General features: G+C 42.4%; 1 protein-coding gene across 1 annotated transcript in view; it reads left to right on the top strand.

Moving 5' to 3' along the window:
• The window catches only part of DDX24 (DEAD-box helicase 24), a 31,139-nt gene that overhangs the window by 11,049 nt on the left and 6,464 nt on the right, over positions 1-13,626 (top strand). Inside the window, 4 exon segments of the mRNA NM_001131566.1 lie at positions 8,380-8,904; positions 9,929-10,082; positions 10,384-10,899; positions 13,109-13,184. Of these exon segments, the coding sequence (NP_001125038.1) occupies positions 8,380-8,904; positions 9,929-10,082; positions 10,384-10,899; positions 13,109-13,184 (1,271 nt within the window).

The raw sequence follows: 13,626 nt of genomic DNA, 5'->3' as shown, positions 1-13,626 counted from the left end.
CTTGTATCTGGAAACTTTGCTGAATTGTTTTATCAGTTTTAGGAGCTTTCTGGAGGAGTCCTTAGGATTTTCAAGGTAAATGATCATATCGTCAGCAAACAGTGCCAGTTTGACTTCCTTTACTTTTTTTTTTATTTTATTATTTTTATTATACTTTAAGTTTTAGGGTACCTGTGCACAATGTGCAGGTTAGTTACATATGTATACATGTGCCATGCTGGTGTGCTGCACCCATTAACTCCTTATTTAGCATTAGGTATATCTCCTAATGCTATCCCTCTCCCCTCCCCCCACCCCACAACAGTCCCCAGAATGTGATGTTCCCCTTCCTGTGTCCATGTGTTCTCATTGTTCAATTCCCATCTATGAGTGAGAACATGAGGTGTTTGGTTTTTTGTCCTTGCGATAGTTTACTGAGAATGATGATTTCCAGTTTCATCCATGTCCCTACAAAGGACAGGAACTCATCATTTTTTATGGCTGCATAGTATTCCATGGTGTATATATGCCACATTTTCTTAATCCAGTCTATCATTGTTGGACATTTGGGTTGGTTCCAAGTCTTTGCTATTGTGAATAGTGCTGCAATAAACATACGTGTGCATGTGTCTTTATAGCAGCATGATTTATAGTCCTTTGGGTATATACCCAGTAATGGGATGGCTGGGTCAAATGGTATTTCTAGTTCTAGATCCCTGAGGAATCGCCACACTGACTTCCACAATGGTTGAACTAGTTTACAGCCCCACCAACAGTGTAAAAGTGTTCCTATTTCTCCACATCCTCTCCAGCATCTGTTGTTTCCTGACTTTTTAATGATTGTCATTCTAACTGGTGTGAGATGGTATCTCATTGTGGTTTTGATTTGCATTTCTCTGATGGCCAGTGATGATGACTTCCTCTTTACTGATTTGGATGCCCTTTATTTTTTTCTCTTGTCTGATTGCTCTGGCTAGGACTTCCAGGACGATGTTGAAGAGGAGTGGTGAGAGTGGGTGGGCATCCTTGTCCTGTTCCAGTTCTCAGAGGGAATGCTTTCAACTTTTCCCCATTCAGTATTGTGTTGACTGTGGGTTTGTCATAGAAGGCTTTTATTACATTAAGGTGTGTCCCTTGTATGCCGATTTTGCTGAGAGTTGTAATTGTAAAGAGATGCTGGATTTTGTCTAATGCTTTTTCTCCATCTATTGAGATCATGTGATTTTGGTTTTTAACTTTGCTTATGTGGTATACCACATTTATTGACTTGCATATGTTAAACCATCCCTGCATCCCTGGCATGAAACCCACTTGATCATGGTGAGTTATCTTTTTGATATGTTGTTGGATTTGGTTAGCTAGTATTTTGTTAAGGATTTTAGGATCTATGTTCATCAGGGATATCTGTCTGTAGTTTTCTTTTTTGGTTGTGTCCTTTCCTGGTTTTGTTATTAGGGTGATGCTGGCTTCATAGAATGAATTAAGGAGGGTTCCTTCTTTCTCTGTCTCGTAGAATAGTGTCAAAAGGATTGGGACCAGTTCTTTGAATGTCTGGTAGAATTCTATTGCAAATCCGTCTGGTTCTGGACTTTTTTTTGTTGGTAATTTTTTAATTACCATTTCAATCTTGCTGCTTGTTATTGGTCTGTTCAGGGTATCTCATTCTTCTGACTTAAGCTAGGAGGGTTTTTTTTCCAGGAATTTATCCATCTTTTCTAGGTTTTCTAGTTTATCTGTGTAAAGGTGTTCATAGTAGCCTTGAATGATCTTTTGTATTTCAGTGGTGTCAGTTGTAGTATCTCCTGTTTCGTTTTATAGTGAGGTTATTTTGATTTTCTCTCTTCTTTTGTTGGTTAATCTTGCTAATGGTCTATCAATTTTATTTCTCTTTTCAAAGAACCAGCTTTTTGTTTTCGTTTATCTTTTTTTGTTTGTTTGTTTGTTTGTTTCAATTTCATTTAGTTCTGCTCTGATCTTGGTTATTTCCTTTCTTCTGCTGGGTTTGGGTTTGGTTTGTTCTTGTTTCTCTAGCTCCTTGAGATGTGACCTTAGATTGTCTGTTTGTGCTCTTTCAGACTTTTCGATGTGGCGGTTTAGGGCTATGAACTTTCCTCTTAGTGCTGCCTTTGCTGTATCCTAGAGGTTTTGATACGTTATGTCATTATCGTCATTCAGTTTGAAGAATTTTTAAATTTACATCTTGGTTTTGTTTTTGACCCAATGCTCATTCAGGAGCAGGTTATTTAATTTTCATGTATTTGCATGGTTTTGAAGGTTCCTTTTAGAGTTGATTTCCAGTTTTATTCCACTGTGGTCTGAGAGAGTGCTTGATGTAATTTCAATTTTCTTAAATTTATTGAGGCTCATTTTATGGCCTATCATATGGTCTGTCTTGGAGAAAGTTCCATGTGCTGTTGAATAGAAGTGTATTCTGCAGTTGTTGGATGAAATGTTCTGTATCTGTTAAGTCCATTTGTTCCAAGGTATAGTTTAAATCGATTGTTTCTTTGTTGACTTTCTGTCTTGATGATGTGTCTAGTGCTGTCAGTGGAGTATTGAAGTCCCCCACTATTATTGTGTTGCTGTCTATCTCATTTCTTAGGTCTGTTAGTAATTGTTTTGTAAATTGGTGAGCTCCAGTGTTAGGTGCATATATGTTTAGGATTTTGATATTTTCCTGTTGGACAAGGCCTTTTACCATTATATAATGTCCCTCTTTGTCTGTTTTAACCATTGTTGCTTTAAAGTTTGTTTTCTCTGATATAAGAATAGCTACCCCTGCTTGCTTTTGGTGTCCATTTGCATGAAATGCCTTTTTCCACCCCTTTACTTTAAGTTTATGTGAATCCTTGTGTGTTAGATGAGTCTCCTGAAGGCAGCAGATAGTTGGTTGATGAGTTCTGCATCCATTCTGCAGTTCTTTATCTTTTAAGTGGAGCATTTAGGCCATTTCCATTCAATGTTAGTATTGAAGTGTGAGGTACCCTTGTGTTCATCATGCTCTTTGTTGTCTGTGTACTTTAGTTTTGTTTTTTGTTTTTGCTTTTTAACTTGTATTTGTGCATCCTGTGTGATTTTTACTTTATACTTTAAAGAGGTGGTTCTGTTTTGATATCTTTCCAGGGTTTGTTTCAAGATTTAGAGCTCCTTTTAGCAGTTCTTGTAGTGGTGGCTTGGAAATGGCAAATTCTCTCTACATTTGTTTATCTGAAAACAACTGTATCTTTCCTTCATATATGATGCTTAGTTTTGCTGGATACAAAATTCTTGGCTGAAGATTGTTTTGTTTGAGGAGGTTGAAGATAGGGCCCCAGTCCCTTCTAGCTTGTAGGGTTTCTCCTGAGATGTCTACTGTTAATCTGATAGGTTTTCCTTTATAGGTTATCTGGTGCTTCTGTCTCACAGCTCTTAAAATTCTTTCCTTCATCTTAACTTTGTATAACCTGATGACAATGTGCCTAGGCAAAGATCTTTTTGCAGTGAATTTCCCAGGTGTTCTTTGTGCTTCTTGTATTTGGATATCTAGGTCTCTAGCAAGGCTGGAGAAGTCTTCCTCAATTATTCCTCCAAATATGTTTTCCAAGCTTTTAGCATTCTCTTCTTCCTCAGGTACACCGATTATTAGGTTTGGTCATTTAACATAATCCCAGACTTCTTAGAGCCTTTGTTCATTTTTTCTTATTCTTTTATCTTTGTCTTTCTTGGATTGGGTTAATTTGAAGACCTTGTCTTTGAGCTCTGAATTTCTTTCTTCTACTTGTTCAGTTCTATTGCTGAGACTTTCCACAGCATTTCACATTTCTAAAAGTATGTCTAGAGTTTCCTTAATTTTTTATTGTTTTCTCTTTATGTATTTCCTTTAATATTTCTCCCTCCACTTCTTGTATCATTTTTTGGATTTCCTTGCATTGAGGCTTTATCTTTCTCTGGTCCCTCTCTGATTAGCTTAATAATTAACCTCCTGAATTCTCTTTCAGGTAAATCAGGGATTTCTTCTTGGTTTGGATCCATTGCTGGTGAACTAGTATGATTTTTTTGGTGGGGGGTGTTGAAGAGCCTTGTTTTGTTATATTACCAGGGTTGGTTTTCTGGTTCCTTCTCATTTGGGTAGGCTGTTTCAGAGGGAAGGTCTAGGGCTGAAGGCTGTTGTTCAGATTCTTTTGTCCCATGGGGTGTTCCCTTGATGTAGTACTCTCCCCCTTTTCCTGTGGATGTGGCTTCCTGTGAGCCAAACTGCAGCGATTGTTGTCTGTCTTCTGGGTCTAGCCACCCAGCAAGTCTACCCGGCTCTGGGCTGGTACTGGGGGTTGTCTGCACAGAGTCCTGTGATGTTAACCGTCTATGGGGGTCTCAGCCATGGATACCAGCGCCTGTTCCGGTGGAGATGGCGGAGGGTGCGTTGGACTCTGTGAGGGTGCTTAGCTTTGGTAGTTTAATGCTCTATTTTTGTGTTAGTTGGCCTCCTGCCAGGAGGTGGCACTTTCTAGAAAGCATCAGCTATAGGATGGAGAGGGGACCAGCGGTGGGTGGGGCCCTAGAACTCCCAAGATTATATGCCCTTTGTCTTCTGCTACCAGGGTGGATAGGGAAGGACCATCAGGTGGGGGCAGGTCTATGCCTGCTCAGACTCTCCTTGGGTGGGTCTTGCTGTGGCTGTTGTGGGGGATGGGGGTAAGATTCCCAGGTCACTGGAGTTGTGTACCAAGGAGGATTATGGCTGCCTCTGGTGAGTCATGCAGGTTGTCAGGGAAGTGGGGGAAAGCCGGCAGTCATGGGTCTCACCCAGCTCCCTCACAAACCGAAGGGCAGTCTTACTCCCACCGTGTCCTCCCCAACAGCCCCAGTCTGTTTCCAGGAGGAGGGCTTGAAAACTTGCCCAAGGCTATCTGCTTCCCAGCTCTGAAAGAAAAGGGGCTTTAGTTCTTCCCCTGCCTGTGAAGACTGGATTCGTGCCCTCCCCCGAGTTCTGGCCAGGAGGCTTCTGGTCCTGTTCAGATTGTTAAATTGTTACAGAGTTTGGCTAGAGAATGCCTTCTTTCTGTGGAGTTTTACCTCCTGCTCCTCTGGCCACCCTCCCAGTGGATCCCTGTGGTGCCAGGCAGGAATGGGCTGCTTGGGGACCCAGCGAGCTCCCAGGGCCTTTCTGCTGCTTCCTCTACCCCTGTATTTCACTCAGCTCTCTAACTTGACTCAGCTCCAGGTAGAGTCAGAAACTTCTCCTGTAAATGGACCTTCAGCTTCCCCAGTGGGGGTGTGTGTTTGGGAGAGGAGAGTCTCCCTCCTCTCCACAGTTGGGGCACTCACAGTATTTGGGAGTCTCCTGGGTCCTGCTGGAGCAGTCCGCTTCCTTCAGAGGGTCTGTGGGTCCTCTCAGGATTACTGGTTTGTTCTTGCAGTCAATTTGGAGCTAAAACTCACAATGCAAGCCTCCCCTTGCTGCTCTTTCAGGAGTTGCAATCTAGTCCTGCCTCCCATCTGCAGTGATCCCGGGAGCAGATATCAGTGGTTGGGTTTAAATCTGTTACTTTTCTATTAGTCCCAGCTCTTCTTTGTTTCCTTCTTTGGCACTGAATTTGTGTGTGTGTGTGTGTGTGTCAGAGAGAGAGATACTATTAAGATCTTCTACCCATAGGCCGGGTACAGTGGCTCACATCTGTAATCCCAGCACTTTGGGAGGCCAGGGCAGGCGGATCACGAGGTGAAGAGATCGAGACCATCCTGGCCAACATGGTGAAACTCCATCTCTACTAAAAAAAAAAAAAATCAAAAGTTACTTGGGTGTGGTGGCGCATGTCTGTGGTCCCAGCTACTTAGGAGGCTGAGGCAGGAGAATCGCTTGAACCTGGAGGTGGAGGTTGCAGTGAGCTGAGATTGTGCCACTGTACTCCAGCCTGGCGACAGAGCAAGACTCTGTCTTAAAAAAAAAAAAAAAGAAAAAAAAAAAAATTCTACCCACAGAACACTCTTGGCATCAAATGTGTGGGTTTTTCCCACACTCACAACCAACTCTGCAACTCTGTGGACACCAACTGGTTATCCTACAATTCTGTTCAATTCAGACACGATCTACCTGGAGCTAGTGTCATTCCTTACAGGTTAAGGGCTCAGTCCCACAAGGTTGCCCCCATTAATGATGCAAATCACAGATAATGGTACTTCTGATCAGCTTGGCTACAAATTGGGTATCCCACAACACCTTCCTCAGGTTCAGCACTTTGCTATGCCTGACAGAACTCAGGGAACCACTTTACTTGCATTTAACAATTTATTATAAAAGATGTAACTGAGAAACAGCCAGATGGATGAGATGACTAGGGCAAGGGATGAGATGGCTAGGGCAAGGTATGGTGCGGGGTCGGAAGTCAGGAGAGGTAGGGCATGGAGTTTCCCTGGTCCCTGGGTACACCACCCTGGAATCTCTCCGAACTCCATCACTTAGAGATTTTGTGGAGGTTCCATTGCATAGGCATGATTCATAATTGATTAAATCATTGGTTGTTAGTGACTGAGCTCAGTCTCCAGTCCCTCTCTCCTCCCTGGAAGTTGGTGGGGAGAGGCAGCTGAAAGTTCCATCCCCCATCCTGAAGCTGTCTAGGGACTCCAGCCACTAGTCATCTTATTAACATGCAAAAAGATGCTCTTACTACTACAAATATTTTTAAGGTATCACAAGGTTTTACATCAGCAACGGAGGACTAAGACCAAATATTTCAACAAAAGATGCTCCTATCACTGAGAAAGTTACAAGGCTCTTAGAAGCTCTGTGTCAAGAATTAGGGACAGGGACTATAATATATATATATGCATAGATACCATTTTATCTTTTTTGTTGTCTTATTAGCTATAATTCTTACGTCTTTTTAGTGATTGCTTTGGGGTTTATAGTATATATCTTTAATTTTATTGTAGTTTACCCTCAAGTCATTTACTACTTCGCATACAATATAAGAACCTTACGAGAGTATTTTCCATTTCTCCCCTCCTTTGTGCTTTTCGTTGTATACTTCATATGTGTTAGAGATTCTAGAATACATTTTTATTATCTTTGCTTTAAACAATTATTTTTGAAGATGTTTAAATAAGAAAAATAAGGGGTTTTTTGTTTGTTTTTAGAGACAGTGTCTCCCTCTGTCACCCATGCTGGAGTGCAGTGGCATGATCATGGCTCACTGCAGTCTCAAACTGCCATGCTCAAGCAATCCTCCTGCCTCAGCCTCCCAAGTTACGAAGACTACAGGAGTGTGCCACCATGCCTGGCAGTTTTTTTTAAAGATGGGAGTCTCACTATGTTGCCCAGGCTGGTCTTGATCCTCCCGCCTAGACCTCCCCAAGTGTTGGGATTACAGGCATGAGCCACCATGCCTGGCCATGAAAAGAAGTTTTTAAATATTTACCTATGTAGTTACTGTTTCGGTTGCTCTTTATTTCTTTGGGTACATCCGGATTTTCATTTTATGTTATCTTTTCTATGGCATGAAAGACTAATATTTCTGATAGCTCACATTTGCTGCTGGTGAATTATTTCAGCTTTTATATGTCTAAAGTCTTTATTTCACATTTTGTTTTGAGAGAGAGTTTTGCTGAGTGTAGGGTTATAGATTGTCAGGGTTTTATTTTTAGGCATTCAAATAAAAAATATTGCTACAATGTCTTCTGGCTTTTCATTGTTTCTGGTAAGTCTGCTGTTCTTCTTATCGAAAGTTTTATGTGTCTGTTTTTGCTCTCTTTTTTCCTTATAGTATCTTATTTGTGTGTGTGTGGTTACTTTTTACTGAGAGCTGCTTATTTCCTTTGAAAATTTTTGGAGATGTATGATAATGGTTTCTCCCTTGAGAAAGCATTTATTGGCTTTTGCCTAGGGCATTATCGCTTTGGAACTTCTTTAAATTCTCAGCCTGAGATGTTTTGTTTTGACCACCCAGATGATTTGGACTCTGTGTACATTCAAAGGTCAGTTTGAAAATGTTCAGGCATAGACAAAAGTTTTATATTTACCTTTTCTGAAAACTTAAGAAAATTTTCTTTTACTCCCTCCTTTCTCACCAAAGAAAAGTCTTGGGAAAGTATTGTATAGATTACTGTTTCCTACTCCTCACAAAAACAACACATACACCCAAAACTTGCCCTTTATCTCTTTGTTGTTTCATTTCTTGGACATTTGTAATTCATTACTGGTGACCTAAAACCTCAGTGCTAGCCTGCCATACTTTTCCTCGGGTTCTAATTTACATGTGCCTTCTGGTTCCTTCTGGGGAAATCTGTGTAGAGGGGAGGAGCTTTGGGTCGGTCAGGGTGGCACTTGGCCACCTTATTCTGTGCAAAAGAATGAATTCCAGACTAAAGTATGTTCATCCGTTGATTCACACTGTTTTTATTTTGTTTTGTTTTTTTACTTTTAAGGAAGTGGGAAAACTCTTGCCTTTGCCATCCCAATGATTCATGCAGTGTTGCAGTGGCAGAAGAGGAATGCTGCCCCTCCTCCAAGTAACACTGAAGCACCACCTGGGGAGACCAGACCTGAGGCCGGAGCTGAGACTAGATCACCAGGCAAGGCTGAAGCTGAGTCTGATGCATTGCCTGATGATACTGTAATTGAGAGTGAAGCACTGCCCAGTGATACTGCAGCCGAGGCCAGAGCCAAGACTGGAGGCACTGTCTCAGACCAGGCGTTGCTCTTTGGTGATGATGATGCTGGTGAAGGGCCTTCTTCCCTGATCAGGGAGAAACCTGTTCCCAAACAGAATGAGAATGAGGAGGAAAATCTTGATAAAGAGCAGACTGGAAATCTAAAACAAGAATTGGATGACAAAAGCGCCACCTGTAAGACATATCCAAAGCGTCCTCTGCTTGGACTGGTTCTGACTCCCACTCGAGAGCTGGCTGTCCAGGTCAAACAGCACATTGATGCTGTGGCCAGGTTTACAGGTGAGGTTTAGTTCCATTTAATAAATATTTTCTAGGCAAATCCCAAATGCTCATTGGTAAAGATGAATGAGCTGTGGCTCCTGCCCTCTAGGGTAAGCCACTCTCATCTATGAGCCAGACAATTAAGCCCTACAGAAAACTGATTGAGTGATATTTTTTCAGTTCCCTCAAGGATAATACATAGTTGGTGCCATTGTGGATGCATAGGAAATTTATAGGATACAATAGATGCTCAGGGCAGGGATTAGCAAACTGTCTGGTTTTGTAAAAGTTTTACTGGAACACACCCACACCCATTTGGTTTTATATTGTCTATGGTTGGTTTTGTACTACAAAGGTGAAGTTGAGTAGAGTTAATAGCTGTGACAGAGACCATCTGGCCTATGAGGTCAGTAATGTTCACTAGTGACCCTTTCAGAAAAAGTTGGCTGATCCCTGCTCTAAACAATTAGGATTTAATTCTCTCAGGGAATTCACTCTGGGAAGGGCTTCACTCTGGGAATTTTAATTTTATAATAAAAGCAGCAGTTAATTACCAAGTTGTTACTATTGCTAAGCCCTTCACCCGCATGATACTATGAGAACTTCTGCACCAGAGAAGAAAACAACAGGGCATTAGAGGACCTTTCAGAATAATTCTAATTGAGGGAATGGAAGGGCTTCCTAGGAGAGGTGTAGCACAGCTGCAGGCCATATTCCCCCCAGCATTATGGTGCCCCAGTGCTCAGTTTTCCCAGAGCTTTGGAGGTAAGCATACCTGGGTTCAAATTCAGCCCCTTTGGTGTGGTTGGAGGGGAGGGAGTAGAAAAGAAATGAGGTTGAAGAAGTAGGGCCCAGATCACAGATTTGGTAAGCCCTCTAGGAGTGGCATCAACAGTCTGGCCAGGCCTGCTCTTTTAGCAATGCTCTAGAGCATTACACTGTGCTGATGTCTGTCTCTGCTAATCTGGGGTGCCTGTGTCAGCCATGTAAGAAAATGATCACCCAGATTGAATAAGTGTCCCTTATGTTTTCTGTCCCATAGGAATTAAAACTGCTATTTTGGTTGGTGGAATGTCCACGCAGAAACAGCAGAGGATGCTGAACCGTCGTCCTGAGATTGTGGTTGCTACTCCAGGCCGGCTGTGGGAATTAATTAAAGAAAAGCATTATCATTTGAGGAACCTTCGGCAGCTCAGGTAATAGATGGTACTTCTCTTTTCCCCCTCACTGCCTTTTCTGAAATGAGCCTTAGGTGACATGGTGTGGGCAATGCCTTCTTCCCATTGCAGAATGCCATGGTGTGGTATCATCCAGACCCTGGCCTTTAGAAAGCCAAGAGTGCATGAGGGAGATTAGTTGAGGGCCTGATGGTGGTGGTGGTAGTGGGGTGTGTACGTGTGTGTGTGTGTGTGTGTTTAGGATGAGCGTAGGGTGTGCTATAGATGATTCCTCTTAACCTGCTGCTGACCAATGATATGGGTCTCTCTGGATCTGCAGGTGCCTGGTAGTGGATGAGGCTGACCGGATGGTTGAGAAAGGCCATTTTGCTGAGCTCTCACAGCTGCTAGAGATGCTCAATGACTCCCAATACAACCCAAAGAGACAAACGCTTGTTTTTTCTGCCACACTCACCCTGGTGCATCAGGCTCCTGCTCGAATCCTTCATAAGAAGCACACCAAGAAAATGGATAAAACAGCCAAACTTGACCTCCTTATGCAGAAAATTGGCATGAGGGGCAAGCCCAAGGTCATTGACCTCACAAGGAATGAGGCCACGGTGGAGACGCTAACAGAGACCAAGATCCATTGTGAGACTGATGAGAAAGACTTCTACTTGTACTACTTCCTGATGCAGTATCCAGGCCGCAGCTTAGTGTTTGCCAACAGCATCTCCTGTATCAAACGCCTCTCTGGGCTCCTCAAAGTCCTTGATATCATGCCCTTGACCCTACATGCCTGTATGCACCAGAAGCAGAGGCTCAGAAACCTGGAGCAGTTTGCCCGTCTGGAAGAGTAAGTTAGGACTATCCCCAGAAGCTTAACCTCTAGTTAGTTACTGGGGTAAAAGGGGTCAGGATGGTGGGGAAATGGTAGAAAAGCCACCTTCTGTCATAGGGGCCTTGTCTCAGTAGTAGGTAGCCTTTTTTTTTTTTTTTGCACAGCATTTGGTAAGGTCACTCTCATTTAGTGGATTTGGTTGCTGTTCAATGCCATACAGAAACTTCAATACTAATGAATGTGGGTGACAGTACATAATATTGAATATATAGACAATAGATTAGGTCCTATGCTGGCACTTTAGATTCAGAATCACATTCAGTTACTCTCCTAACATCCTTAAGAGGAAACAGAATAGATTCATGGTTAAGAGCACAGATCCTGGAACCAGAATGCCTGAAATCAAATCCTAGTTCTGTCACTCCTTAGGTGGTCAAGTTATTTAACTTCTCTGTACTTTAATTTTCTCATGATTGGGATAATAATAGAGCCCGTTCTAGGGTTGTTATGAAGATTGATTGTAAATTCATGCGTGTAAAGTGTTTAGAGCAGTCTCTGGCACATAGTATGTGTATATTGCTAAATGTTAGCTTTAATAATTTCTAGTCCCTTTACTACTTATTATCATTATCACTATTTTTATTTATAGATGAAAAAATGAGGTCTAGAAAAGCTGATCAGTCTGCCTAAGGTTTCTCTGCCTGGAAGTGGTAGAGCTGGGCCTCAGACAAACCTGTTGGACCTCAGAGCCCATGCTATTTCTTATTCCTGATGTCTTTGTCCATCTGCCTTTGGACCAGACTGATGCTCAGGGAATGGGGTGCAGATTGTCAAGATGAGGGCCTGGGAAGTTGAGGCAGACTATAAAGTGTCTTTTGCCAGTGTTTTGTCAGGTCACGGGCTAATTAGTTTCTAGAACAAGTGTTTGATTTACTGGTTTTTAAAAATTGGTAAGTAGTATCAGTGGTTTACTGAGATTAGCTTAGAACAAGGCTTGGCAAACTGTAGCCCTCGTGCCAAATCTTGCTTGCTGCCCTTTTTTTTTCTTTTTTGAGATGGGGTCTTGCTGTGTTGCCCAGGTTAGACTTGAACTCATGGGCTCAAGCAGTCCCACCTTAGCCTCCTAAGTAGTAGCTAGGACTACCAATGCATGCCATCACACCTGGCTGCTGCCTGTTTTTTTTAGTAGACGTTTTAGCGGAACACAGCAAGACCCATTTATGTATTGTCAATATCCGCTTTTGTGGCAGAGTTCAATAGTTGCCATAGAGACTATGTTGTTCACAAAGCTGGAAATGCTGTCTGGCTCTTTACAGAAAAAGTTTGCTGACCTTGACCCAGAACGGTAGTTTAATGTTGTACAAACTAGGATTTGCATTGCATTTCCCGGCCTCAGCTCAGACATGCAGGGAGTGAGGACCCTGAAGGGCCAGAGTCTTATGTTTTGAAGCACCTCAGGTACTTTTGACTTTCCATGAACCACACATTGAGAAACATCATCCAACACATTTATCAAGTGCTTACCATGAACCAGACGTTGTTCTATGTGGTGGTAATACAGCAGTGAGTAATTCAAAGTCCTTGCTCTCATGGAGCTTACATTCTAGTAGAGGGAGATAATAAATTGCAAAGTAAGCCCACAGTCTGCCAAGTGATCCTAAGAAGTAAGTCGAGCAGGGGTTGGAGAAAAGAGATTGGGTATGTGTGGTCAGGGAGGCTTCTCTGATGAAGTGAGAATTGAGCAGAGAGCTGAAGAAAGTAATGAAGTGAGTCATATGGATATCTAAGGCAAGACCCTTTAAGGCCTAAGGCAAGTTAAAAGGCTTGGAGGTGAGAGCATGCTTGGTTTGTTTGGGGAAGATCAAGGAAGTCTGTGTGCCACTGGGAGGAAGTAAGTGAGAGGGTGCTAGAAGAGGAGTTCACTGACCCAGAATATGTATGGCCTCTTTTAACTCACTGGAGGGAGTCTTTATCATTGCAGAGTATGGCATGTTGGTTGGGGTCAATGAGTCCCAAATTTGGATCCAGACTCCACAACTGAATAGCCATGTAGATAGCTTGGGAAGTTAATCTCTCCGAGCCTCAGTTCTGTAAAAGGGTATACAAGTGATATCTTACAGAGTATTGGTAAGGTCTGTAATGTTTAGGATGCTCAGCAGTTGGTAAGAATTTGATTAAAGATAGCTGTTAGTTATTATTAATAAGCTTTCTCTCTCTACCCCAGCTGTGTTCTCTTGGCAACAGATGTGGCAGCTCGGGGTCTGGATATTCCTAAAGTCCAGCATGTCATCCATTACCAGGTAGGGGCATCTGAAAATTTATAGGCATCTGCCTGCATTGAATGGGGAATTTTTAAGGCAAAGGTTGGGGGAGGGAGGAGGAATTGTTGGTTCCAAGGCTCTTGCATCAGAGAATACCACTGGCATCGAGTGCCCACTACTCCCGCCTTTGGAACACTGCTGAGATTTGATCTCCAGAAAACCTTGCTTTGTCTCATGTCAAGTAACCCTTCTCTCCAAGCTACTTGGTATTGTCAGGTTAGAGTCTTAGTTTTTTCTGTGAAATGGGCATAAGTTAAGCATGTAATTGGTTACCCTGATGTAGAGAAATATTAATAGAAGAGTGTGGTAGTTTAGATCTCTCTGGGCTCAAATCGCAGCTGTGTAACCTTGAACAAGTCATGTAGTCTCTCTGTATCTCAGTTTTCTCATGTATTAAATGGCAATGAGTACCTGCTTCTTA

The sequence above is a fragment of the Pongo abelii genome, chromosome 15 (assembly GCF_028885655.2).
Source record: "Pongo abelii isolate AG06213 chromosome 15, NHGRI_mPonAbe1-v2.0_pri, whole genome shotgun sequence".
Classification (NCBI taxonomy): Eukaryota; Metazoa; Chordata; class Mammalia; order Primates; family Hominidae; genus Pongo; species Pongo abelii.
The sequence above is the reverse complement of the archived record's forward strand: the minus strand, read 5'-3'. Positions and strand labels throughout refer to the sequence as shown.